The sequence below is a fragment of the Hippoglossus stenolepis genome, chromosome 19 (assembly GCF_022539355.2).
Source record: "Hippoglossus stenolepis isolate QCI-W04-F060 chromosome 19, HSTE1.2, whole genome shotgun sequence".
In the NCBI taxonomy this organism is placed as follows: domain Eukaryota; kingdom Metazoa; phylum Chordata; class Actinopteri; order Pleuronectiformes; family Pleuronectidae; genus Hippoglossus; species Hippoglossus stenolepis.
In genome coordinates, this window is record NC_061501.1 from 10,238,467 (window position 1) to 10,266,205 (window position 27,739).

At 44.3% G+C, this 27,739-nt stretch overlaps 2 protein-coding genes across 3 annotated transcripts in view; one reads left to right on the top strand and one right to left on the bottom strand.

Annotated features, from left to right (window-relative positions):
- The first annotated feature begins 9,184 nt into the window (after nt 1–9,184).
- arxa (aristaless related homeobox a) lies at nt 9,185–17,395 on the top strand. Of its 2 annotated transcripts, none has more exons than XM_035142964.2 (5): nt 9,185–9,730; nt 10,066–10,633; nt 12,083–12,128; nt 14,260–14,588; nt 15,282–17,395. In XM_035142964.2, exons 1-5 carry the CDS (start codon nt 9,541–9,543, stop codon nt 15,544–15,546), a joined length of 1,398 nt encoding a protein of 465 aa, XP_034998855.1. In that variant the 5' UTR covers nt 9,185–9,540; the 3' UTR covers nt 15,547–17,395. The 2 variants fall into 2 exon arrangements, with proteins under 2 accessions (XP_034998855.1, XP_034998856.1); XM_035142965.2 differs by having other exon boundaries at nt 9,188–9,730; nt 15,259–15,453.
- Nucleotides 17,396–21,108: 3,713 nt separating this feature from the next.
- Nucleotides 21,109–27,739, bottom strand: part of pola1 (polymerase (DNA directed), alpha 1) — a 48,149-nt gene continuing 41,518 nt past the window's right edge. Inside the window, exon 37 of the mRNA XM_035142997.2 lies at nt 21,109–22,248. Within this exon, the coding sequence (XP_034998888.2) occupies nt 22,112–22,248 (137 nt within the window). The 3' untranslated portion in view covers nt 21,109–22,111. The remainder of the gene's footprint in view (nt 22,249–27,739) is intronic.

The window sequence follows — 27,739 nt, forward strand, 5'->3', positions numbered from 1 at the left end:
AAAACACGTTTTACTTATTTATTTCTACATGTTATTATCGTTTTTTTATTTCTCTATTTATTTTGGTATAGTCGCTCCTCTATACAGCAGACTTTACAAACAAACCTTTAAAGGTTAGAGTCACAGTGGCTAAACGGTGCTTCGACCAGAACCAGGGCAGTGCATCATATCTATACACACATGCACACATGCACGCGCGCACACACACACACACACACACACACACACACACACACACACACACACACACATATACTGTATATCTCAAGTGTACTTCTGATTAAATTAATCAGGCAGTAGCAAGTAGCAACAACTAATTAGCGTGTTCTTACACACTCCTGCTTTTGTTTCTCCGCGGTAATGAGATTCCGTCGGCTTCTCTTTACTCGTCGCAGAGCTGAGAGCAAAGCAGATGTCAGACATTCTCTTATAGGCAGAAAACATCACATAATACAGTATAGATGGATGTTGCACCGACACAAGACACGAGATTGAGTCTTTTGTTCGTCTGCTCATATCAGATCAAATTAAACCACATCGGCAATCCGAAAAATTGGCAGAAGTGCGATTTGTTCCCTTGAGCTGCACATTTTGATGAAGACGCAGAGAACAACAAATATCAAAACTTAACTTTGTGAAGGACATGAGTGCAGATGACACCTGAATTGTCATCGCCTGCCCTCATCTTGTGTATCACTGGAGGCTAACTGCTGTATTTGGATGTCACATCTAACAGGAAATGGCTTGGATTCGTGTATTTTGTAATTATAGCCCTGTTACCCACTGTCGCACTTTAATGTTAAATGACTCCTGACATGATCCATCCAGAGCCAGAGCCCCACACACACACACACACACACACACACACACACACACACACACACACACACACACACACACACACACGTCTGACAGCTCCATTTAACGCTGATTAGATTTGCAAGGACATGTAGTATACCCTCACTATGTCTCCCTACTCTCTCCCTGTCTCTCCGTGAGTAGGTTGAGTATCTCCTGAATCCTATCTGTCGCCGTAATGTTATGCAAATGGTTTAATATGAAGATAAAAGACTGTTGCAGCGTGTGGCGCTCTCCTGGTTCACAGCCTCGTGTTTCCAGGACGATAACTCTGGCGACGAGGGCACTATTTGGGAGTCATTAAATGATGGCCTTCCTGACATGCACCCGCTCACCACCGCCGCCACCCGCCCTGAGTTGGCCATTAAAGCGGCCCACACCCACACCAAGAACCGCACACACACACACACACACGCACACACACACACAGTACAGACGCCTTTTAGCGCCAGCTCCCAGTTTCTTACACATCACAGTGTCACAGAATAGAAAATTACACTCTCCTCCCACAGAGAAAATTGCTTTGGAATTGCTTGGTTATAAAGATGTGCTTTAAAGAGAGGGGGTGCATGCAATAAAAAAAAGGACACACACAAACACAATTACTTAAGCACTCTGAGGACAATTCTTACAAGTTAATCAGAGGATTTACCAATTATTGATGTCAAAAGGATTTTGCTGCATATCTCTTCTGTGGCCTATGTTTATGCATGTGTTTGTGATTTGCATTCAAGGTGTTTAGTATGCATTTGTCTTTGTTGTTGTGCTGAATAATGGCCGAGCATATACACATGGATGGCAATCTCCAAATGAGTTGTTTTCTGCACAGCCCCTGTACTGGTTTACGTAGCTTTTCAAGTAGCTTGGGTTGTAACTGTAGCTGTTTGGGAGTATGTCCAGATGAGTTATTAAACAAAGCGAGACATAACAGCCCCAAACATTAAGGCTGAGGAAGGTAAAATAATAATTCCATGCACCACAGGAGAGACACAAGACGTATCAGCATCAAGAGACAAGAGAAGCGTGACTGAGAGGAAAGTGAGAATATACAAAGTAGAAAATGGTAGAGAAGACAGAAAGAGGCAGAGCACAGATAGAAGATTAAAATAAATCAGGGAGGACAGTGGATGGATGAGGCACAATGAGACTTAGTAGCTTCACGAGAGCCAAATGGCCCCTATAGCAGAGAGCGTGTGAAGAGGATGTTTGTACTGGAAAGCCGACAAAACCAAAACACATTTAACTGCACAGTTGGTAAAACTGTTGAACAAAACTTTAGCCTATTATGTCAAAGAAATGTCAATTTTTTCTCTTTTCAGCTTTTTCAATTTGCAGTAAGTGCAAAACTAAGAAACATTTTGAAACAAGCCACTGCAGCACTGCAGTAACTTCATACTTTATATTATTCTGTGGGCTCTGTTGCACTTATTGCAGCAGTGTCAGCTTATGTAGACAGTATTTAAAGATGGACGACATGACTGGCACCCAAAAGTGATGCCAAAGCGTTTGGATCGCCACCCGGTGGCTGGTTGCAGTACAGCTCATAAATCCTGCTTTTCTCCATGTTAGTGGGTGGGACCTAACTAAAAAGTCAAAGTACTCATCAAATAGGTTTTCTCAAAGATGGCCTCTGTCTTTTGTACACTTTTCTCGTACACTTTTAATTTGTTATTTGTTGCTTTGAAAACAGGATGAAACGTTATGATTGACAGCTGAGACTGACTCACGATTGGTCGAGCATGTGTATCAGTGGGACCTTCAATCACTACTGCACAGATACTGACTCCAAATCTGCAAAATGGCAGTGTTTGTATCTGGGATATTTGGGCTTCATTTCTGTATAGTAATTTCTGGAGTCATTTAAAAACATTTGACGTCAGTGCTTAGTTACTGCTCTGTCTTTGTAGGACAGTGTAGGTCATTCACGGTCCTTGCCAAATACCAACATAACAATCTATTTTGAAAGACTGAGCCTCTACTACCTGTAAGAAGTAAATTGCTGTAAAATTGTTGATAAAAAGTCGCTCATGCAGCTGCATTTATTGTACGTGGATTAAAGGGGCAGGTTTGAAAAGTAAAAGCAACAACATGGTTTTCAAATCATCCACAAACTAAGCGATTCCTTCTGTCAGTTAATTAACAAAACACAGAGTCGTGAATATCTTTGTATTCATCTCTGCAACCTGTTACTCTCTGGAGTTGGACGCTGTGGTGGCATGCGGTAGTGAACATAAAATGCCCGGTGAGCAGGTAATGAGTCATAGTGAGCCCCAATTGTCTGCCTATAGGATATTCTGTCCCACTGTCTCCGTCTGGACCCGGCCCAGCAACTCACCAGACACCTCATCACAAATAGAATTAGCTCCCCGGACAGAACCAAAATGAGATTGGCTGGATGTTTGGCTGGAAGCGTAATGGCATTGGGGTGCTGGTGGTGTTTTCCTTGCAGGGGACCCAAAGGGCCGGAGTGTGTATCAGTTCAGACACTTCGTATGGTGCCAGTTATACTATTCACCCCTCCCTATGAAGCATGTGGACAGGTGGTGAGGATGCCTCCTCTAAATCTGTAGTTTAGCTTGGTAGTTTTGAGGAGTAGTCTGAGATGTGAAGAGGGAAACTTGAGGTGAATGGTCTTTGGACGAGGAATGGGTGTGTTCAGCATCAGAGGGCGAGGAGGGTGGGTTTATATCTGTGTGGTTTTCTCATCCAAGTGTGTGTTTGCCTGGTGCAAGAGTGCGACTGATGTTATATCAATCTGGGCGATGATTGTGTGTGTATTTTGGCGTGTATGTGCACATGTGTAGAGCTCCGTTGCTGTGTATGTGTGTGTCCGTCCCCAGCACCATCATTAGGTCGCAGGCAGTCCCAGTGTTGGGGGTGTAGCTCGGCTGCTCCTGCTCCTCTCAGGCCAATTTAGGGGGAGAAAAGCACTTCGATCCTGGCCTGCAAGTCTGAGGGTCCCCAGCGGGAGGCAGCGCAGCCCTGCAATCTATATTGGATTTATTCCTTTCCCATCTACAGGCCCCACACACCCCACCGAGAGGAAGTCTCAACTGCACTCTCTGTCCCCTAAGACAATATGTTATGGTACACACATGAGTACACATAATCGTGTAAACACACACATGCGGACACACTTTGGGAGGCACACACACCTGAGTCTATCTTCAGGGCACACTCCCCCACAGCAAGGAAGTTACACAGGCACACTTTCTGTCCCTGTGGGAGTTGCACTGAGGTCAAGATACTCTGAGGTTCGTGAGAGAGAGAGAGAGAGAGACACACACACACACACACAGACAGACAAACAGAAAGAAAAGAGGATCATCCAAGCTGTTGAGTTATTTGAAGCTGACCATTGTTTCTCTCTTAGAAAATATTGTTCTGATTTCCAAAGGCCAAGGTACAAAATGCATTTTTATCACATTAAAACAAGAAAAAAGAATTTACATAAAACTCAGACAAGGTCAGGGAGAAACGAGCTTCTTAATTTAGTCTAATCAACTGTCATTTGCATCGCGCCATTTGCGCAAGGTATTGCCACTAACTGAATAAATGGACTTCTTCAGACTCAAGGGGGGGCACTCCGGCTTTGATAAGCTGGCAACATAACTGATTTGCATATATTACTTTGATTATCTCATTACTGGGATGATTCTTGCGGAATTTTTGACACTCGCGCAATCGAATTAAAATGAAGGCACGCAATCAATAAAAGGGCAACGCGGCTGAGACAACACACCGCGCCCCAGGTTTGCATGGTCAACTTGTGGTGATGATGATGATGAAGCTGGGGATGATGATGGTGGTTATGATGATGATGTGGCAGATGACGGTGATGGCCATGATGATGATGATGATGATGATGATGACCTCTTCAGCTCACGAGGTCCCAGACTCCGCGGTGGGTTCACAAGAGCATCGGGCTCTCGATTCCTGCGATCAAAGCAGTAATCAGTGGAGACAATGGGGGCCGCGAAATTGCCGCCTTCGTTCGGGTGACCTCTGCACCTGCCATGAATCCAAGAGTGGCCCGCAGGCGGCTCATGATCCCCCCCCCCCAACAATCGATAAAAGAGCTCACATCTTTTCGTCCGACTCAACCCATCTGAAAATGATGAAAGCATGCGTAAAAAAGCGCGCACGCCTCTGATAATCTTGCAGTGCGGTAGCCACAATAACCTGATAACACTGTTGGGGAGCGGGCGAGGCCATGAGGGCCATCACTCCGGCTGCAGCTCCAAGGTGTGATCAGGGTATCATCTGTCACCAAAACCATCACCTGGAATCATGAGTGACACTAAGTAGCCCACGAGATATATATCATTTGGCTTAATACAGTTCTCGGTGTTCTACAATCTTCAAAGCCTCCAATGAATTATGACAAGAGGCTCGTTTGTGGCCACACACAATTTGCTTGAGGGATTTTGGCTGCAGCTCCAAGGTGTGATCAGGGATCATCTGCCGCCCAAAACCTTCAAACCTGGACTCATGAGTGACACTAAATAGCCTTTACGGAATGCATCGTTTGGTTTATTTTACTTCTTCCGAAATTATGCCTAATGTCCTTTGTGTTCTGATCTTCAAAACCCTCCAATACATTATGACAAGTGGCTCATTTGTTGCCACACACGATTTGCTCTCGGGGAAGAAGATTTGGAGACTCCTAATAGACTCTAACCAGAGCAGAGGCACACGTCCATGTTTTAAATCCGTGGTGCAAATAATTACAGGCCTTGGAAATTGATTTCCCTGCGACCTTCTCCGGCACACGAGGCCCCCCGAATCCCCCTGGTAAGCTACTTCTGCTGAAGCATTAAGTCATTAATTATTTTCCTTACATAAGGACAAATTATCGAGTCAGTTGAACGAAATTAGAACCCTTTGTTTCTGATCAGACCGCATTACCGCTGGAAATTACGGATGATGGCTGCGTGCGCGCTCGGCTTTGTTGTTTCGATCATCGCCTGTCGCTCTGAACCCGCGCTAACAAAGTCATTAAATTGACTCCCTCTCGCTCTCATTATGCGGGCTGTTAATAACCGCTAATTAACTTTGCTTACGCGCGCCTTAAAAGCCTGCCCCCCACCCCCCCACCAACACACACACTCCCCCCTCTCTCCTTCCCGTCTTTTTCCTGCTCGGCCTCTCAAGCTGAGAGCAAGTGTCCAATTATGTCAGAGCGCGACGACGGATGGAGGATGAGTCGTCGAGCCAGTTGATGCGTGTGAGGTGGCAGATATTTACACGTGTTGCATTTGGAACAAACTTGCATGAACACATATTATTTCCTGCATGTGCAAATGCATGATATCTGGTATACACGTGGATTGGGTGCATTCCTTCCAATGACTTCTCCAAAACGAACGTGCGTAAAAGAGTAGCCGATTAAGCAAGAGGCATTGGGTGGCGAAGATGACCCCCTCGTCCTATGATGCGTTCAGGTGCATGGTTCTATACATTATAATTACTCGGCCTCACCTGTTGAAGCAGTGTGCTATTCCAACCAGGAGATGGCGCCAATTGAATGACCTGCACGGTGAAAGGAACCTGCTGGTCCTAAATCAACGGAGCACTGTGGCCTTGGCCTGAGAGCAGAGACATGGAGCCGGAAGAGAGGAGATATAAGTTACATGACCTGTGGGAAACTAGAGATGTGCGCACACTGTGACTTTTCAATGCACAAATACACAAATGGCGAGCATGGCACTAAAAGGGACTTCGAGGGTAAAGAAATGCACCGTGGCTCAGTATAAGAATTGCGCATATGAGGATATTAGGTCTGTGCAGTTAGGATGTTATGAAAACACAGGGGAGGCGGCGGGGGAGGATGGCGGCCTCTCGCCGTCATCTCCTCACCTGCGCGTCAAATAGACGGCAAATTGAAAATGTGAAAATTGCGCTCGAGGCTATTCCGGCCCCCACTAATGTATGCGCGTAATTAGTGCATTTAAACAAAGCGCACGCGGGTGTCCTGCTGGCTGAAATGGCTGCTGACATCTCCTTTTCCACAGGGTTAATAACAGTGTGCGGATAAATGAATCAAATCGTGCCCCCCCAAATTACAGAGCGTCTCTAAATACTCGTCTGTATTACGCACGTCTGTTCGTGAGCGCGCAGGGGGAGAAAGAGAAAGGCATAACATTTTGTATTGTTATTACACTCATTACGTTGATTTGCGCGCAAGTAAACAAGCTCGGAAGTTTGTGACACGACTAGAAAAAAGTTGCAGATGCACTAGTCCTATGAGTCCTGCTTATTATATATAAATACATAAGGAAAAACAATATAATTTTTGTATTGTCTTGTAACAACTCAGACCTCATGATGGAGCAAATCTGCAAAATATTCATTCATAAACATGATTATCTTATTTAATGTTTTTTATGATACGTCTAAAGTGTATTTTTTAACATTTTGCACGTTATTAAATATAAATAATATAAATAATAATGAAAACAAGAGCTTAACTGTCGGATCTACCTCCACTAGATTACCAAGCGGCCTGTACCTTTACTAAACCTTACAGATATGTTGCTCTCGTGTCCCACAAAAAAAGTTACTGCGTCAGACAACCCAAAGAAAATAAAAGAATAACTTTCTGGACATATATATTTTATTGTTATTTTTCGTTTGCCGCATGTGGCCCGGGCGGATACATGGCGGAGGGGAGGAAGAGGGGAGAAAGGGAGCGAGGGGGGAGACAGAAGGAGAGAGTAAATTGCAGCTTGCTGAAGTTTTTGGATTGAATTCTGAAAATGATCCTTTTAACAGTGATGGGCTCTGAGGCGAGGATAGGGGTCACGCCATTCACAGCGGGTTAAATAGACTTTCATTTAAAATTACATTCTCGATCCATCTCTCCATCTCTCTCTCTCTCTCTCTGTCTCTCTCTACAGCAAGGCGGAGTCCCCCTGCGTGCGTGCGTGCGTGCGTGCGTGCCGTGCCCCCGGCTCCCCGCGTCTCATCACCGCCGCGCCAGCCTCACTTTTTAAGTCAATCCGCAACTCCAGCATAGAGCAGGCGAATGATGGGAGAGGAGGGGAGACAGTGGGGAGACAGACACATACAAAATCACACATTAACCGTATTAATGCTTTATTTTATGTCTCTAATTGAAATGCTGCAGCTTGAAACTGTTAAAAAAAAAAATCCTCATCCTAGTTTGGATATTTCTGTTTCTGTGTGACTCGGTGTCTGACAGGGTTTTTTCACAGGTGCTCTCTGGGGTTGAGCACAAACCCCGAGCCAGATTTTTTTATTTTCCATCTCGGCACAAGGATTCAACACAGTGTTAATAACCTGAGAGACATTATTTTAACCTGACCAGAATAAATGTTTTGTCCTTGTAGGAAAAAAACACCATGATTTATTATTATTATTATTATTAAATAATCACAAAAGCATTGCCCTGTTCTTTTTAATGGCAGAGGATGGATTGTTATTATTATTACTACAGGTAGCAGTAGTAATAATGATTTACAACAAAGTAATACAAATAACATGAGATAAAATAGTGGCAGCAAAAAGGGTGGAATAAATGTGGAATTGATTAATTGTTTATAAGCAATATTAGCAGTTATTAGCCTATTGTTAATGCTGATGTATTACATTAGGCTATAATACTGTATGCCACTGACATGAAGGCCCATGGGCATGAATACATTTGTCCTTTTCTCCAACTAACATAAAAAAAAGACACTAAACATGTGTCTGTTTAGTCCCAGGAAGACATGGAAGGGACACCCTGAAACTGAAGCAGCTAAATTTAATTTAACCATTATTTATTGTAATATTTACAACACCATGATAAAATGTTCTATATATTAATAAAATTTATTTTATTATTTTGTAGCTTGGCCAAAAAAAAGGATCTGTGCTGTTTATTGTATTTGTACTAACCCTATATTTTTGCATTTTCCCCTGCACTGGTCTGACTGTGTTGCCAAAACCCTGTTTATATTATTTAATAATTTCACTCAAGTGGAGAAGATTTTCAATGGATCTTTTAAATCTTAATAATGTTACACAAAACACATATGTCAGAGTAAAATATAAATCAAACTAACAGACGGTAAAAGCTGCTTTAAGTTGCTTTGCTTGTACAACTTTATTTTCTGGAGTTCGTTCCACGAGGCGAAGGGAAAGAAACTCCATGTCACGTTTTGTTGTCCTTCCCTCAAATTAACTTTAATGTAAAATATATAAAGCCGCCTCGCGCTGCCTCTCTCCCCGCATACACACACACACGAGCCAATCAGGCGCGCGGTGACAGCCTCCACGTTTACGCAGAGCACAGCGCACGGAGCGGAGCAGCGCGAGGCACACCGGAGCGCAGCGCGAGGCGGAGGAGTCAGCTGTCTGTCATCAGCTGAGAGAGAGAGAGAGAGAGGGAGAGGGAGAGGGAGAGAGAGAGAGAGAGAGAGAGAGAGAGAGAGAGAGAGAGAGAGAGAGAGAAAGAAAAGAGAAGAGAGAAGAAGAGAGGAGAAGAGAGGACAGGAGGGAGGAGTAAACGCTCCGGGTTCAAACTGACACACCGGCCTGACAGAGAAGAAGACCAGAAGAATAAGGGACAGACGAGCGCAAGAAAAGAAAGAGAGAGAGAGAGAGAGAGAGAGAGAGAGAGAGAAGGGGAGAGAAAGTGACAGGCGTTACCGAAACCAGACGAACCAAAGCGTCGACATGAACGGCCAGTTCGAGGAAGACATCTACGACCGGGGAGAGAGGAAGAGCAGCAAGTCCCCGACGCTGCTCTCCTCTTACTGCATAGAGAGCATACTGGGCCGCCGCAGCCCCTGTAAGGTCAGGCTGATCGGAGCGCAAAGTTTGACGGGTCTGCCCGGCAGAGGAGAGCTCGACAAACCGGCGGACGGTAAGTTCCCTCTGCACTGGTTTATTGGAAACACTGTGGAAGGTGAACATGTAGACGTAACAAGGAGCTTCCGTCCGTAATTCCATGCGTAAAAGTGTGTGGTTAGCTTTATGTCTCCAGAGGAGTTTCTTTGCAAAGCCAGAAAGTCAAGAGAATAATCTCATCAGTTTCATAATCGTTGGCTCACAGGCCTGAATGTTGTCTCGTGGTATTTGTTAAGTCTGATGAAAATGTTTAAAAGCATATGGAAGTTGCGAATTTAAAGGATTTGCTCTGCTCTTCCCAGCCATGTTGTTATTCAGTATTTTGATATCCCTGCCATGCTTCCCTCTCAGGGCCAACTAAAGACCCCCTGTCTCTCAGCGCTGACATCCACCTGCCACCAAAGCTCCGCCGGCTGTACGGGCCCGGCGGCAAGTACCTCCACGACCACGCAGCGAAGCTGGACAGAGAGCGGCTGCTCCTGGAGCAGGCCAGCGACAGCCTCAAGATCAGCCAGGCGCCCCAGGTGAGCATCAGCCGCAGCAAGTCCTACCGGGAGAACGCGTCCCTGAGCCGGGGAGAGGGCGACCAGAGCCCCGTGGAGGGCTCGGAGGACGGCAGCCTGGGGCTGGTGGAGCTCGGCCCACTGAAGTTCGAGGAGGACGCGGCGGGAAAGGAGGAGGAGAGCTGTGCGGACGCGGCGAGGCTGTCCCCGAAGGACGAGGAAAGGGAGAGCTTGAACGCCGGGGATGGGGACGTGAGGGACGGGGAGGACAGCGTGTGTCTTTCGGCGGGCAGTGACTCGGAGGAAGGGATGCTGAAACGGAAGCAGAGAAGATACAGGACTACGTTCACCAGTTACCAGCTGGAGGAGCTGGAGAGAGCTTTCCAGAAGACACACTACCCCGACGTGTTCACCAGGTAAGAGAAACTGAGATAGTAAAATATAGTAGTCACATTATTATTATCATTATTATTTTAAAAATGTATATTATTATTATTGTATTTATTATTATTGTTGTTATTAGTATAGCTATACAGTTTAATGCAAGTGCATATAAAACGCAGGTAGGCTTTACATTTTTCAAAATAAATTAGTCTACAATAATACTTTCTCATGACAAATTATTATTATTAGAATTATAACAAGGTTTGGCTTTAAATGAAACTCCCCAAAATGCAAAAAGACAAACATGCTATTTATTCTCTTATATTTTCCGTAATTGAAGGTGATAATTAATTGCATTTATTTTTAAATTAACACCTCCCAGGCCAATAACTTTTGCCCCCAGTAATTCCACACGTGTGTAACAGGACTCTGCGCCGATCACACCTCATAAAATGCCCCAACAGAAAAAAACCCGTGTCTTGCACAAGTGAGCACAATGGGCCTGGAAGTGCTCACACAATGGAGGATCTTTTTTTTGTTGCTACACCTGAATGATGCATGACAGCGAGATTATTCTCAGGGAGGATAATTAACCGGTGCAGCTCAGGTTAGCTGATGCCGTACATGATACTGAATACATGCTGGAAAAAAAAAATGTCAGGGCCTAACTTCAAACCCAAGGGGCAGGTGTAAACACAACACACACACACACGCACGCACACACACACGAGCACACACACACACACACACACACTCACACACAACACACACACACACACACACACACACGCACACAGTGAACTAGAGGGCTCCCTATGATATATTTCAGAAAATTATTATTATTACTATTAATAGAAATTTTATATTTATAGAACATAAAAACAAAATAAATAAAATCCACTTATAAATAAATAACGTGTAGATGTTTGGCTCCTCTTTACGCACAAATAATAATAAAAAAAAGGCTTCTCTAAATCTACAGGACACAAGTACCTACATTTTCTATTTCTTTCTCTTTTTTTAACCTTTGGGATTATTCATATTTTCCAATTGATTTACTTTAAGACGACTCGCGGCTGTAATTTTGCACCGCAAGCCCATCTCTGCAGCTGAAGGCAGCGCCAATTGCTTTGTGGCAGGCTAGTTTGGATGTCATTATTTCAAACCATTATGTTGTTACAGTGACAGGCCCGGGCTAAGGGAGAAGGGAAAAAAAATCCAACAATCACTAAGGCCTATTTCTACCCATCCGTGACAGGGGAAAATAGAATATGGCCGTGGCGTCTTTCTGCAGTTCATACCAGGGAGGAGAGGGAGGGAAAGAAAATCAAGCCTATTTTGGTCGTCTGTTGACAGTGAACAATAGGAGGGGACAAAACAGAAATTCTTCCAAACGTTGGCCTGTAACCTTGAATCTTTTCTTCCCCTTGCCTTTTCTCTCTTCTCCTCTTTCTTTTTTTTTTTTTGACTATTCTTTTCAGAGAGGAGCTCGCAATGCGCCTGGATCTCACCGAGGCCCGCGTCCAAGTAAGTGTCTTGTTTATCTTGTATCCGAACAGCGATGCCTTGTAAATCAATTTTTTTTTTTTTAAATGCAGCATCCTCATAATGTTTTATACGTGGAGGAAAATGTCCCTGGCGCACTTTGGCGCTGCGTAATAGCCGGTGATATGCGTCACTGATTGAGGATCAGCGATTACGGGCCAATTCGAGGCGGTAATTTATTACAGTAAAAACGTGTTAAATGGCCCCAGCCGCCGCATATGGGGAGGGTCCTTTCCTGTTATTGGATGTTATTACGCGCGGACGAGGGAACGTTTTAGTGGCAATTAAGCGGATTCATAAAAAGCTCACTTAGCGCACGGAGCAAACACTGTCCATGTTCCCTGGGACGTTTGGATTCCCATCAGAGGGGACAGAGTGTGTGTGTGTGTGTGTGTGAGGGTGAGACAGAGTAAAAGGATGTGTGAGAGAGGGAGGGGGAGAGAGAGGGGAGGGATAATGCTATTTGATTTCCCATTATGTGATTGCAATAGACCTGCATTGATCCGATGCTTTGCACTTGGGAGCGAATGAGAGACCATTAAAGGTGTTTGCTCCCCTCCCTCCCTCCCTCCCTCCCTCCATCCCTCGCCTCCCTGGCACTGAAAGCGTGGCCCTGCATGTCGAAAGCCCGGGCTCATAACCAGAGAGACAAGTCAAACACGGCGGAAAAGCTCCGGGGAGGTTATGGCCGACGGTAAAACAACAGATGTCTCTTTAAGGGGCCGTAGGTGAACAAATCACTTAACGGGCGCCATCAGGAGGTGATAAAAACTCATAAATTCCCGAGGGGCTGTGTAATGCTAAACAGCCCTCTGGGAATAATGTGTGTGGAGTGTGAGAGAGAGAGAGAGTGTGTGTGTGTGTGTGTGTGTGTGTGTGTGTGTGTGTGTGTGTGTGTGTGTGTGTGTGTGTGTGTGTGTGTGTGTGTGTGTGGTGCGCGGTCCCTGTCGCTCAAGCTGGCTCCGTTCAATCACTTCCCCTCGTGTTGACATTTTGCTCATTGTGCGCGCCCCCGTGCTTCAGCAGAGCAAACTGTCCAGCGGCGGATGCGTGGGAAAGTTAAATAGTCGCTCCGGTGGAAGTCGCTCGTTCTGCGGCGTCTCCAAGAAGAATTTAATTTAAAGCGCATTAATTGTTATTGGAGCCAATGTTCTGCGGATCTTTTGTTAACACAGCTCTTAATTATCTCTCCCCCCACCCCCACCCCACCCGCCCACCCAGAGGACAACCCACCACCACCACCCCCCCATCCTTTAATTAGACATTTAAAGGATTTACCTTCACAAGTCATTACCGTTGACTTTCCGCCTGTTGGCCACCACCTGAACTACACGGTTATTACCAAGTGCAGTGACACAGCATTCAAAGTCTGATCAGAGTCTGCTCATGTGAATTTCAATGAAACACTGCTGGAGAATAATGCCAAAAATTATATCAAGATAAAGAAAAAAAAAAAAACATAGAAAATTATCACGATAAATGATCGGTCATTTATTGCGATGATTATAAATATTGTGTTTTTATTTATTTTTTAGGTTTTTTATCACCCCACATAGTAGAGGTTTAATGACTAATTAGTGATGAAAATTTTGATTTGTAAAAATGGGCTGTACAAATACAATTTGATTTGAAATGTCACATGATTATTTCTTTTTAAACTTTTGCTCTGTAGTGAATGATAAACACTTGATAAACAGCAAAACATTTTACAAATCTATAGAGCAAAAAGTTTTTGCATGGTGCATCAGAAATAAATCTATATATATTGAACCTTTCTTATATTGCTTTTTATAATTATTGATATTGTTTTATTGCCCAGTCCTATAGCGAGCAGGACAGGGGGTTCGAGCATAAGCTATTTTTATCCGTCTTTTCTTTTTTTATCTTCTTCACTTTATTGGGAAAAGTGATAATCTGCTCCTATTTTTTTCCTTCAACTTTGTATTTATTTGGCAAAGTTAAACATACAAATTTTAAGATACTGCTTCCATGTCCCTTCCTCCTAATTTACAGCCCCCCTCCAGCTTTACGTTTATCTATGCAGATGCATGTTCAAACTCTACAACACATTGCTCATATTAATCAACATTATCATCTTTGTGTGCCCCTCAAGGTGTGGTTCCAGAACCGCAGGGCCAAGTGGAGGAAACGCGAGAAGGCCGGGGTGCAGGGCCACCCGTCGGGCCTGCCCTTCCCAGGCTCCCTGACGGGGGGCCACCCTCTTAGCCACTACCTGGACGGAGGCCCCTTTCCTCCCCATCCCCACCCGGCCCTGGAGTCCGCCTGGACGGCTGCTGCAGCAGCGGCCGCGGCTTTCCCGGGCCTGGCACCGCCACACAATGGCGCCGCCCCACCCCTGGCCACCCAGCTCGGCCTGGGCACTTTCCTGGGCACGGCTGCAATGTTTCGCCACCCTGCCTTCATCGGACCCACTTTTGGCAGGTGAGCTTCACCACAGGACCTGATATCTGATGTATATATTTACATCCCGACTGCACTGATCTGGACTTGTCAGACACATTTATCCCTGTGTTTTCAGTTAAATAACTACAATTTTGTAGTCAAGCACATGTGCAGAACAATGCACGGCAGTAACCGAGCTCCAAATATACTCCCAACACATCTATACACTACAATGACTGATGGTAATCTTCATTCACACTGAATTAGACTACTGTTTCTCTCAGTGTCTGATTATAAATATGCTATAGTGTTAACCGTTCACAGTGGTGTGTAATCACTCTGTCAGACGCCTTAGTAAATTAACAAAACGTCTGATCCTGCCAGACAAGCTGCGAGGAAGGGTGGCACCGCACACTGCATGTGCCACAATTAGCTTCTCATTTGCTTTCCTCTGTTATGCAGCTTTATTAACCTTGTCGTCTCTGCGTTATCTTTTATATTGAGAAGTTGACATGTAATTGATGCCATAAATCTAGGTCGGGAGAATTTTAAAAGAAGCAGATGAACTTAAGCGCAAATAAAAGGCATCAAGGGACAGTGGAACTCTTAATCATCAGTTAATTGGTTTCTCCTCCGACTGCAGATCGTATTTTGCTCACTAATGAGGCTGTGTTATTTTTTGGCTGAATTATTTAACCCTGAATCTTAGGAAATACGTGTGTTATATTCCAGGCTCTTCTCCAGTATGGGTCCCCTGACCAGTGCTTCCACTGCTGCAGCTCTCCTCCGCCAGCCCGCCCCTCCCGTGGAGAACCCCTCCCACGCGGGGCCCGTCCTCCCCGACCCTTCCGCTTCCTCCTCTTCCTCCTCCTCTTCCTCAGCGGATCGCCGGGCCTCCAGTATCGCTGCGCTCCGCCTCAAGGCCAAGGAACACTCGGCTCAGCTCACCCAGCTTAACATCCTGCCCGCCGGAGCCTCGGGGAAGGAGGTGTGCTGAACACTCCCAACACCAGCCCTCGGCCCCCCCCACCCCCCCTGTCCCGGGCTTGCGTCCCATTCCATGACACCCCTGCTATGTCCCCCTTGTCAAAAAAACCCTTCATACCTCTGGAGGAAGCTGTCTCCTTGTCTCCCTGTGTTCAACCATCCCCCTGTTACCTCATGTGTCCCCAACAAAATAGCATGACCAAATTCAAAAGAGCACCGGCTGAGAAAAGTGTGTGTGTGTGTAGTACAACATTGGTTAACCCATAGCACGAGAAGACGAAAATTAGCATAAAAATATTTCTATTAATTATTCTTTCACACAAACTGAAATTAGCTCCTCTGTCATTTCACTTGAGCTATAATATATAGATTGCCCATGAAATGTTGTTCTACATGGATAGAAAACAAAACACAAAGCACAACATCAGTGGAGGAATGTAACAAAGTACACTGACGTTAAGTTTGAATTTAAAGTACTTGTTGGATGCCACTTTATCTTTCACCATAGTTCAGTGGAAAATGATCTAAACTCCACTACATCATTTTACAAATTATTTAATTTTAATTAATATTTCCGCACAAAATATATCTGATGTCGGGCCTTGTTATAGCTGGAACGAACAGTTCACGCTATTCTTAAATGAATGCCTCAGTAATTACAATAACTCTGTATTGTATTGCTGTAAAATTAAAACTATTTAATAGTTAATACTAAATAATAATAAGTTAATTTTACCCATGACATTTGTGTACATCCACTTCAGGAAATATCTCAAATCAGGAACTTTTGGTATTTTACTGTGTAATCTGACTACTTTTACTTCAGGATCTGTCATCACACACACACACACACACACACACACACACACACACACACACACACACACACACACACACACACACACACACACACACACACACACACACACACACACACACACACACACACAGAGCTGAAGATCCGCCAGGGAAAGCCGAGACTTTATAAAAAAAAAAAAAAAAGGATTCTTCTCGTGCCACTTCACACGTGCACAGCTCGAGTGCTCGACATTAAACACTGCTCTGCTTACTCTGTATGCATGGACGTGGGCTGAGCCGGCCTGCGTCTGTAATAAAGGTGAGTTGGAGGAAGTACCCCCCCCCCCAGAGCCAAAGGAAACCTGTCCATAGACCTTCCATAGCCTTCTCTCGACGAGCCTGACTCCTTGACGCTCTGCACGCCAGTCCCACAGTGACACTCAATACATATACACACATATATATATGTATCAAAGATGTGTACGGCTCTTTGACTGCAACAGCGGTGATATTCCTGCTGTTTCCGAGTCAGGACGTGCGAGCAGACTTGAGACTGATGTGTCTCCTACTGACGTGACTGTACATATTGTGTAAAGAAAAAAAAGAAACAGAGGGGGAAAAGTACAGGGAGAAAAAAAAAGGATGATTTTCAAAACAAGGTCGTGTATATCTGAGGGAGACCGTGTTTTGATAATTTGCACTCGGTGTAGTGTTTTAATGAATGTTGCCCTGTGTAGAATTTCACCTGTGTTTATGAATTATTATTATTATTATTATTATTATTAGGTTTTTAGAGAATTATTTATGTCAACTCTTTCCCCCCCTGCCCCAACGTGAGGAACTGAGTGAAGGACAGTTTTTCTGTTTTCTTTATAAGTGATTGTAAGTTTCCTGGTTTATTAATGCTAATTTGAAAATAAATAACATTGGTAAAATGAGTTATCTTTTATTATTTCAAATTCCTTTAGGACTGACATATAGGCCCTGAACCAGGAAAAAATAAGCAATGTGAAATAGAATATTATAGAACTATTAATAAAAGGTGTTATGAAGAAAATGTGCTTTTCTTTGCTTTATGTTTTTCGTGTTTTCCAAATATAAAGAGCTTACTTAAAGGGACTTTCTATAAATGAAATATAAATAATCTTGACTACAGGAATGTGAAGTATCTATATGTTCTTGCAGCTTCAGTAACAGGTTGTGATGCTCAGGACACCTGCAGAGCAGCTTACATGCATCATTTTGTCACCGCCTCCCCCTGAACAAGGGGGAACATGCATTACAGCTGCATAATCCAGTGCACTGCATGCGTCTATATCCTCCTCAGCGGAGTTGACAAAATACTGACCATATATTCATGAGCTTAATCCCCCCAACATGAGAAACGTACGACAAAGGGAGAGGGGTTTTCAATTAGATCGCCCACTTTATCTGTGGGTGAGAGCTGGGGGGTTGAGGCGGGGGGGGCGTCACAAAAGTTTCCTTTAAGACCCTTTAAAGGCGCTAAATTGGTCTTAACATCTGTAATGCAGTGTCGGTGGAAGCGAGTCCCCCCTTTGTTATTAATGAAGTAACAAACCACTTCATCAGACGGCGCACACTCTCTCTCTCTCTCTCACACTCACAGAGTTAATTCCCTCATCACCCCCCCAATCCTCCTCCTTTCTCTCTCCATTGGGTCTCACCACTGATGCAGCACCATTACAGCAATCAATGGTTATTCTCCTGCGTTTGACCCATCCATGGTGCCCGGCCAAATCGCGTGAAATTACCCCGCGGATTAGACTAGTCCCCTCCTTTTTTTATTGTCTGCATTTGAGAAAAACGGCCTTCTCCTCCTCTTAATTCCCTCAGATCCCTCGTTTTTGTCTTATATATGTGAATCCACAGGTCTCATACCTGCTAATCATTTCATTTACTCCCGAAATGATGAGGGGACAGATGGAGAGATACATGAATTAATCCTGACGCACACACGGCAAACACACTCAGACTCAAAAAGCCACAGAGCTGCTCTTTGGAGCATAATGCGAAAATAAAATGAGGAGGAGAAAAAAAAGGGAAAAGATAAAAACCAATTTTCCCCTGTGTGCACAGACCACCATCCACCATGTTTTAAAAAAACCTATTCTTTAGCTCAAGCTCAGTGGAGCGTGCACGTATGTTTTTCTGTGTATAGGGTTTTTTCTCCTCCTGTATAGGGTTTTGATGAGATTGTCTGGGCCCGGGGAGTTTTAATCTTATTGTGAATATAACTAATGAATGGCAAACCAATTTGTCCCTAATATCTGGGGAATGCCTGGAGGCGGATGACCTGCTGGGAGCGGGGCTTAAACTTTCTTTTGCGGCGCAAAAAGGCGAGAAGATTGAAATGCTGTGGCAGGAGGGGTGGAGGGGCCAGCTCACGGATTTGCAGCCACACTTGATGATGGTGCATGCTCTTTCATTCAGGACAGGGCCTGCACTTGCGTATATAGGCTCCATGAATGACCATCATAATGAGTGTTGATATTAGGGTCAACACAGTCCAATCATTTCCCTTCAAATTGGTTCCAAAAAGAAGAAGAAATCTACATTCTTTGAACAGTTTTGTTCAGTGTAAACACCCTAGTTTCTCACTAGTTAATCCAGGTGTCCAGAATAAAATAAAATAAAAAAGTCCTCCCGCTGACTTTTGCCCGTGTTCATTCCCCACATTTACATCCCTGCTCCTTCCCCCCCCCAGCTGCTGGATGTGATTTGGCCCCTGATTTGCTACCTGGCCTCCTTTCTCTCCACCACGTCCCCGCCGGAGAGAATAGGCCCAATCACTCCACAGCCTCAGTCAGGATCAGTTCTCACTCAGTCTCCGGGAGAGGAGCTCTAAAAAGCTGCTTTGATGAACACCTCCCCTCCCTCCCTCATTCCCCTCCAACCACCCCCCCTCCCTCACCAGGACCTGAATAGCGGGGGCCATGGCACTCCGCTCCCCCCTCTCGGATCGCCCCTTAATTCCCCGTCTCTCTTGCTCTCATCCAATTAGCTCAGTGTATTAAGCGGTTTATCGTCTCATAACCGCCTATTCAGCTCCAACAAGGGAGACACTTTGCAATGGGACCGGCTCTCCTTTTGACACCCCTCTCTGGTGCTTGTATGTTCCGCCGCGCCATGAATAACAGGGACAGAATAGGGGCCTAATTCCCTCATCAAAGCCTACCTTGTCCATCGCTGGTCAAAACGACAAGCAATAAAGCTTAACGCGACAATACAAAGAGACTTGTTCGACCTTATTAGCTTAGCAGGGTCGAATTAATGCGGGGACTCAATTTGACTGGGTCCGCTCCAAGCCGAGAGGACAAAACGGGGCCCTCACTTTCAAAAAACCTGCAGCCCGGGTGCAGTGGGAATAGCAGGCCTCCATGTGCACTTCCTCTGTGATTCCGAGGTTGATTACGTCTCAAGGAAAACAGAGCAAAAATATAAAATAAAAAAAGAAACTAAGCAACTGTGGGGAGAAGTAGTGGAGCTGATATGATTTAATAAATATGTAAAGTTATAAGCAATTGGCTGTAAATGCACCAAGACGCTTCCTCCCTCACACAGCCCTGTTCTATCTATTGCATAGTGAATCATGGTTTAAGTGTTCAGCCCACTTAAGGTTGCCTTCACAAGTCACAGCGGTTTGAAGTGATTTGTGAGGCGTGCAGTGTTTATGGAAATGCACACCGCAGGATGGAGTAAAAAAAAAAAACAGCCTTTTTGCTGTATTAACACAAAGGAGAATTCTTGGAGAAAGATGGTGAAACACGTCACGAGGCAGGAAACTTTAACTGCATACAGTATTTAGAAAGTGCGGAGGAATATGACAACATTTCCACATGAGATAAACGTAGAATATTTGGCAATGTCAACACTTGTGTATCTGTGTTGGGAAATACGAGTGAGCACTGCTGATTAATGGCAATATTGATTTCAAAAGTATTTAATTCCCCAGATTAAGTTTTTTATATTTCCCACAGAATGAACTATAGCATGATACTGTGACTTGAAATGACTTGCACTATAAAACAGGACTGTTTCTATACCATTAACTCAGAGAAATAGCTTAAATCTCTCATTAGAAATACAAAGTAGAAGCAAAGCAAAAGCCACAAAAATCACATCAGTATTTTTAAGGGACAAAACGTGATGGTCGCCGTTTTTCATCCAGCAAAGAAACAACTGAAACCAAAGCCACATGAGCTCAGTCACTACTACAAAAGTCGTGAATCTTTGAAAAGAACTCGCAAAGATATACTTCAGTCTTTAAATCTTTAAAAAAAAGGATCTTATCTCTCAGGGAACTACAGTTTTGCTGCATTAGTCAGAATTTACAGCAGCAGGTCACTTTAATAAACTAGAGTATTTATGTTAATGGTAAATAAAGGAACGGGTCATGTTTCACAGGTTATGGACAATGAAATTATCTTTAACACATAAGAATGAGCTGTATCAGGCTCTAGACATGTTAGTGGAATCAATTCACTGAAACTTTTGCTTTGTTGACGATAAGAAATGTATTATAATTTTTTTTTTAAATATGGTTATAAATAAAGCTCAAAGATTCTTGATGTACCGACCAAGATGCACCAATTCTAAATAATCAGTTATTTGATTGATTTTCCCCATCGTCTTCCTTAATAGATTTCACTTTCATGGCACGTTAAGTGTATTACAGTGAGTAGTTGTAACACAGGAAACATGAGGACATCCCATCTGTCAGCGGTGCAAAAAAAATAACAAGATTAACACTTTATCCATTTAGCTTTTTTATTGAAGTTTCAGTATCAAAAAGATTTTCATCAATATCAAAAACACCCAACATGGAATATTCTAGTTATTACAACAAAAAAAAAATCATTACACAAACCCTACTGAGCAATATGAACTGGACACATGGAAAATTACACACATTAAAGCACAATCTGCACAGAGAGGAGGGGGCCGGGGGGGTAGAAGTGAGGAGTGAAATGGATGAAATGACATCAGTTAAACAGAGGCAGCGGAGGAGAAGGAGATGAGCTGTTCGATATGGAGACAAAAGAGCGAGGGAGCAGCGCGTGTGGCCTCCTTCACCCCGTCACTCCCTGCATCCTCCTCGCTTCTTCCTTTCATCTTCTGATCCGACACACGGGAGCGTGCACGCGCGCTCACACATGCACGCTCGCACATGCACGCTCGCACATGCACGCTCGCACATGCACGCTCGCACACTCACATTCGGGGATGAATGGTGGTAATCAGAACAAGTGTCCGATCGCTGCAGGCATCCAGTGGTCTTAGTGGCCAGAGTCACTATCATTGGCTAATTAGCGGCTTTTGGAGGACGCTGGCTGCTCCGAGAATAAGTCATTTTTTACACGCACTCGCATTCACACACACATCTGGACACAGCCAGCCTCCACACACACACAATAGACTGTCATTTAAGTATGATTGCTGCTCCCCCCTTTAGCGGCAGAGTGATGGGGTCAAGCCACAAGAGCGTGCGTGTGTGTGTGTGTGCGTGTACCGAGTGCCTATGTGTGGTAGAGGAGAAAGGTGTGATTTGATTTTAAGCCATACAACAAGCCCATTAGGTCCAGGGAGGGTGATATGAAGGTCAGAGCCCAAAATCATTCATACCGGCTATCATCAAACCCCCCCAAAAAAAGCGTAGAGAACACATGTGGATGAATGTGCGAATGTCCAGCTCCGAGTCAGACGTCAAGGCCGCCTGGTGGTGGTGGTGGTCTTTGCAGATGTGTGTGTGTATTGTTTTACTTGAGGGTGGAGAAGGCCTGGAAGAGTTTGGCCAGGTTAATCTCCGAGTAGCCGCTGGTGGCCAAGGCTTTGTCCGACACTTCCTTCAGCCTGCGATACACTTCCTTCTCCTTCATCCACCGGGAAAGAAGAACTGCAGGAGAAGAGAGGAAAGAGGAGTTACCACTGCCGGAGCTCAACAGAAGATCAACAAGCTCCTCAAACGTGGGGACATCCATACGACTTCGCTTTCATTTAGAAAATGCATCAAACCTGCTTCGGAGTTTAAGAGCCACTAAAACAGAGAAGTTTGGAAATGCTGCAGGCCCCGTTCTATTTTGTAGCAATCGGTCGTGTTGATGTTGTTTCTAACACATGAAGGAGTGAAGCTACTTTGTTCTTCTCTCTGCTTTCCTTTATATCGCTTTTGACTTTCGTTGATTTTGTGGATAGGTCGACCTCTCGCCTCTCAAAATGTTCCTGTTGATGTGAACGTGACTGACCTGGACAATTCATTTCCCCGGACATCTTCCACAGGATCATGTATAGTATGTCCAGCCAGTGGAGCACATACCCAGCATCTTTGTCTCCTCATTAACCAACACTGAGCGTTTCTCGCTGAACTTGAGAGCCAACAGATCTAATGCTATCTGCCAGTATTCCTATCACTCTGAGGGCCTGGAGACGTCGCACAGAATTGGACTGATGGGTCGATGACGGGCGCGCGCGCACGCACGCACGCACGCACGCACGCACGCACGCACACGCACACACACACACACACACACACACACACGATCATGAGATCGATAGAAAAGCCCAACGAGCGCATGGAGTCAATATCTTGTCCCTGTTATCCCTTCAGGTGGGCCGTAATAAAGCCAGAGAGAAGACTGAGAGCTGACTATCGTGGGCTGGGTGGCCACTGAAATCAAATCTTTTCAACATTATACTGAGCGTCAAGTGTAGATGAAGTATCATGAAACCAAGTAATAACACACTATCAAACCAAAAGCATGCGGCAAAGCAGCCACATCTGGAATAACAGTGAGCTGACAGGAGGTCAAGAATAACAGGAAAGTGGAAATAATTGTTTTGCAGTGATTTGATTTCACAGCTAATTCCTTCTCATTTATATTTATCATGAACTGGATTTTAAAAAACGTTTTTATTTCAAATAAATTCAAAAAGACCCCAAATCTCATTGAGAGGGTTTGTTTTTCCACGATTTCTGATGCAGAAAAACAAATATCATATAAAATGGAACCAGTGAATGAATAATTAATCAAGTGATCAGTTCATTGTTTCAGGAGTGAAAGCAACAGTCAACCTTAAAAGACAAAATTATTTTATTTTCTAGATTTACTGATTCTATTTGGATGCATGTCTGTGATTTATTGAGATGACACGCTGTATATAAACACATGAGAGCGCACACAATCATACACACGCACACACACACACACACACACAGTCCATATGGCCAGTTGTCATGTCCTCGCCATCTCCGTAGCCCTATCTCCTGTCTTCCTGTCCATTACATTAGTGGCTGCTGGATAAATACCAACCCACCGACTGCCCAAGGGAACAAAGGTTAGATACACAAAGATCAACAGTGTCTCTCACTCTCACTCACACACGCACACGCACACGCACACAGACACACGCACACGCACACACACAGTCAATTGATGGTAGTTAAACACCTATAAAAGCACACTAAACCAAAGTCATGGCGACTAAAAAACATCCACGTGACAAACTAATCACACATGCATGCACTTGTACTCTCACACACACACACACACACACAGGAGATGGTGTGGTTGACTTAAACGTCAGCAGCAACTATTACCAGATAATCCCCATGTTAGCGAGGACAGGGATGGAGGGAGAGAAGGTGGGAGAGGAGAGGCAGCAAAAGACAAACTAGTCTATTTATCTGGGGAATAGAAGGGAGTGATGATGCATGATCAAGCGAAAGCAATCATGTCATCATTTCTGAAAGGTAGGAGAAAATAATTCTCCCCCTCCTCTCCTCTTCCTCACTCCTTTCTCTTTTTCCACCTCAATCACTGTGTGGCGAACAGATAAAAGAATGATTTAAGAGTCACAGAGAGGAAAAGAAAGAGGGAGAGACCTCGCAGCGAGTCGGAGCACAGTGGGGAGTGTAGTTCAAATAAATAGCCTCCCTTAAAAAGCTAGTAAGAGGCAGGAGGAGAGAAGAGAGGGGAGACAGTGTTGTTGGGAAAAGGCCGAGACATGGAAGAAACAGGAGGAGAGGAAAAGGAGAGAAAGAGATGCAAATGAAAGATGGAAAACGCCGTGCTGGTAGAAAGCATACTGTGGAGGAAAATGCAGCTTTAGGGGAAAATGCAGCTTCAGGGGAAAACTTTGCGTGATTAGCAGCACGGGACAGAAAATCGGTGGCGCGGATTCCACGTTTCCCACTGTCTCACACACATATTTCACAAAGACTCACACGCACATGTGCACAGTGAGTGTATCAGGGGTTATCTCTCCTCTAACTAGGTGTTGCCACACACTCATGCACACTGGCGATGCTGGGCACGAGTAGATCGGGGCTCTGCACGCTCTAACTAGGTGTAAATACAATAACAAGCCTGTAATTAAGTGAGCATGATGAAGTTAATGGAGATCGGCCATTCCGTCGGCCGCCTCCATGAATATTCTATTAGGCTGGTGGCGACGGGCAGCTGGAATAGCAGTTAATTTAATCACCACTCGGAGCACGGGGAAACTTCTTTGTGTGAGTGTAATTGCACAGAATGAATAATTGATTTGACAATCGCACCCGCAGATTTTGCCACCCCGCTTTGTATCGCCGGAGAAAGGGAGGGTGGAAGATGAGGAGAGAGAGAGAGAGAGAGAGAGAGAGAGATGGAAGAAAATGGAGAGTAAAGCGAGGGAAAGGAGGAGAAGAGAAAGAAGAGAGAGGGAGAGGAGTGGGAGGGTAGACAAGGACCAAATGCGGAGCGCTGAGAGGTGGCAGGGAAGCTGTCGGTAAATGGATCATTAGAAAAGCGCGGCTCAAGGACAATTTATATTTTATCAATGCGGCGAAATTACGTTATTGCTCACACATGCAATCATACTGCCCACACTCAAGACGGAGACCTGGAGGGGAGGAGTGACGGAGGGAAGAGAAAAGGCAACAGATAGAGCGAGGAAAGGAGAGAGGGGGGAGATGAAAAGGGAGAGCAGGGGGGAGACGGAGAGAAGAAAGGTGGCTTGAAATGATTTGAAAGTCATTGATACGGGATGTTCCCAGCAAAGGAACGGACAGCATGTTTATTTCATAGCGTGTGTGTGTGTGTGCGTATAATCTATTAGAGATCTCCTGGAGCGGGTGAAATTACCTCCATGTTTTACTCAGTCGCAGCAATCAAGCACAAAAATGCAATGTACATGTAGATAAGACAGACACACAAACACTGTGGCACTGCGCACACGCGCACACGCACACACACGCACGCTATTCTGTGTAAAGCTATTTTACTTTAATGTGCTTTATTGTGTATGTTCCGAACACATGTAAACACACACGCTCTGAGTGGCTCTGCGATACATAAATAACCAGATATGATCGAGACTGAATGACGGCACGAGTATTCCAGTATAACATGGCGCTCCTTTACCTGAGGCTTTGGTAAACAACAGTAAGTGTGAACATTATAAAGGATAAGGCTGCCATGTTTCTTTGTTAATAAATCCTTTCAAAGAACCAACACGTTTAGTTTGTATCTCAATTCTCTTCTTGTCCTCAGCTTTAAGCCCTATGAGGATGCATATGTTTAGATAGAGTAACATCAGAGCAAATCCACTTTTTGAGTGACTAAAACACATGTACAGTCACCTTACTGTGAACTTTTTGTATTTACTATCTGATGATCCAGGTCCTGTTTTGTAGTTTTCATTGTCCACATGAAATATATAAAATACGCAATGTACCCTGGACACTGGGGTTTGTTGACATAGGGAAAATCTGTTTAATTCAGGTAACATTCTTTTTTTATTCCAGAATTCCAAAAGTCATAAACCAAGACCTCTGATTGCATGCATCAACTACTATTGATCTCAAATGCTTCCAATTAAAACTTATATCCACTCGCACCTCGTCCACCCGTCTCTTCTAGTGGACACTGCTGCAGCTTGGTCGTTCACTACAGAACATTATCACCACATACAGGAAGTCAAATCGGTGTTGCAAATCACTATAGGCCCCACAGAGATACTGGTCTGTGCACAGAGTCAAGTCAGGTGTATAGGATTGTATGTCTCCTCCCTGTAATCGGAGCAGTGTGGCCCCTGGGTGTGTAATGCAGTAATATGGGGTATTACTGCCCCAGGACTGAGGGATAACACCGTAAACCTATATTTTATAGCAGCATGAGAATGTGTATACATGCATTCTCCTCTGCCCGATGAATCCATCTGTGTGTGTGTGTGTTGGATTAATCACTTGCTGTAGACAGTGTTGCAGCACGGGGCTCACAGATATCAATGTGAAGCATTATGAGTGACACAGTGACCTACACCTGCCCTATAAGCTCACATGCTTTGTTCAGGGGTGAAAACACTTGCGGGCTCAAATATCTCACTCTCAGTTTTGCAAATTGCGAAATCAAACCAGTGAATCTCGGTATCAGCCATATTTATGTAAATAAAACAATCAAAACGAGAGTTATGAATGTTTAAGTTCACTCTGATGAACTACAATTGCATGTTTCCATTTACAGTGATTATAAAACCAAATTGTAACGTTTGAATTGTGTCCATATGATATATGAGCTCATGAATCTTAAAGGCTTCGGTCAAAGGGTTGTTGTTGTTATTGTTGTTGTTGTTGAAACTGACCTGTGGTTCTGCCACATAAACTTTTATTTATTTATTTTTTTGTAAAATAATAAGTTTCACCCTTTTAAGGCCAATGTAGGTTGTGCTAAATGAAACATGATAAATAGAATCAGGAAAAGTCTGCGGGAATTTGCACTTTTTAATTGGTCAATCAACCAATCTGAGAAGGCAGAGTCCAGAGTATCTTGTTGTCTGCAATGCACCAAACTCAGAGATATTCAAACTGTAACATACCTATCTAATAAATCAAAAATCTACATCTGTCTGTATGTAGAATGAGTCCTGCAGCCGGTCTTTAGATGCTGTGGCTCAACCACTGCAGGTCACTTCTACAGTTTCAGAAAGAAAAGCTGCAACCAGCGTCATCACAGGCCAAATAAACAGCCCATTCCAAACAGGCCGGTTTAAAATGATCACTGCACTCGTCCCTCATTTATTTTGAGAGCTCTCTAACCCAAAAAGTTGGCGACAGTACATGTGAGGTGTGTTTTGTTTCAGAATGTCATCAGTGGACCAGTAGATGCCTGCTGCCACAAACTTAAACTGCTCCACAACCATCAACCATGTGTGTTCGCTGTGCATTCTACATGTACACTAAACTGTGAACACACATGTCCAGGGCTGCAAGACCAAGTGAAGATTGCATTGTGTATTGTACTGTATCGTTTTGAAGGGAACAGATAAGCCAGACACTCAAGAAGAGAAAGTGCAGACTGGATCACAAACACTGCAAAGCCAAGGAACATAAAGAAAGGAGAGTGAAGAAT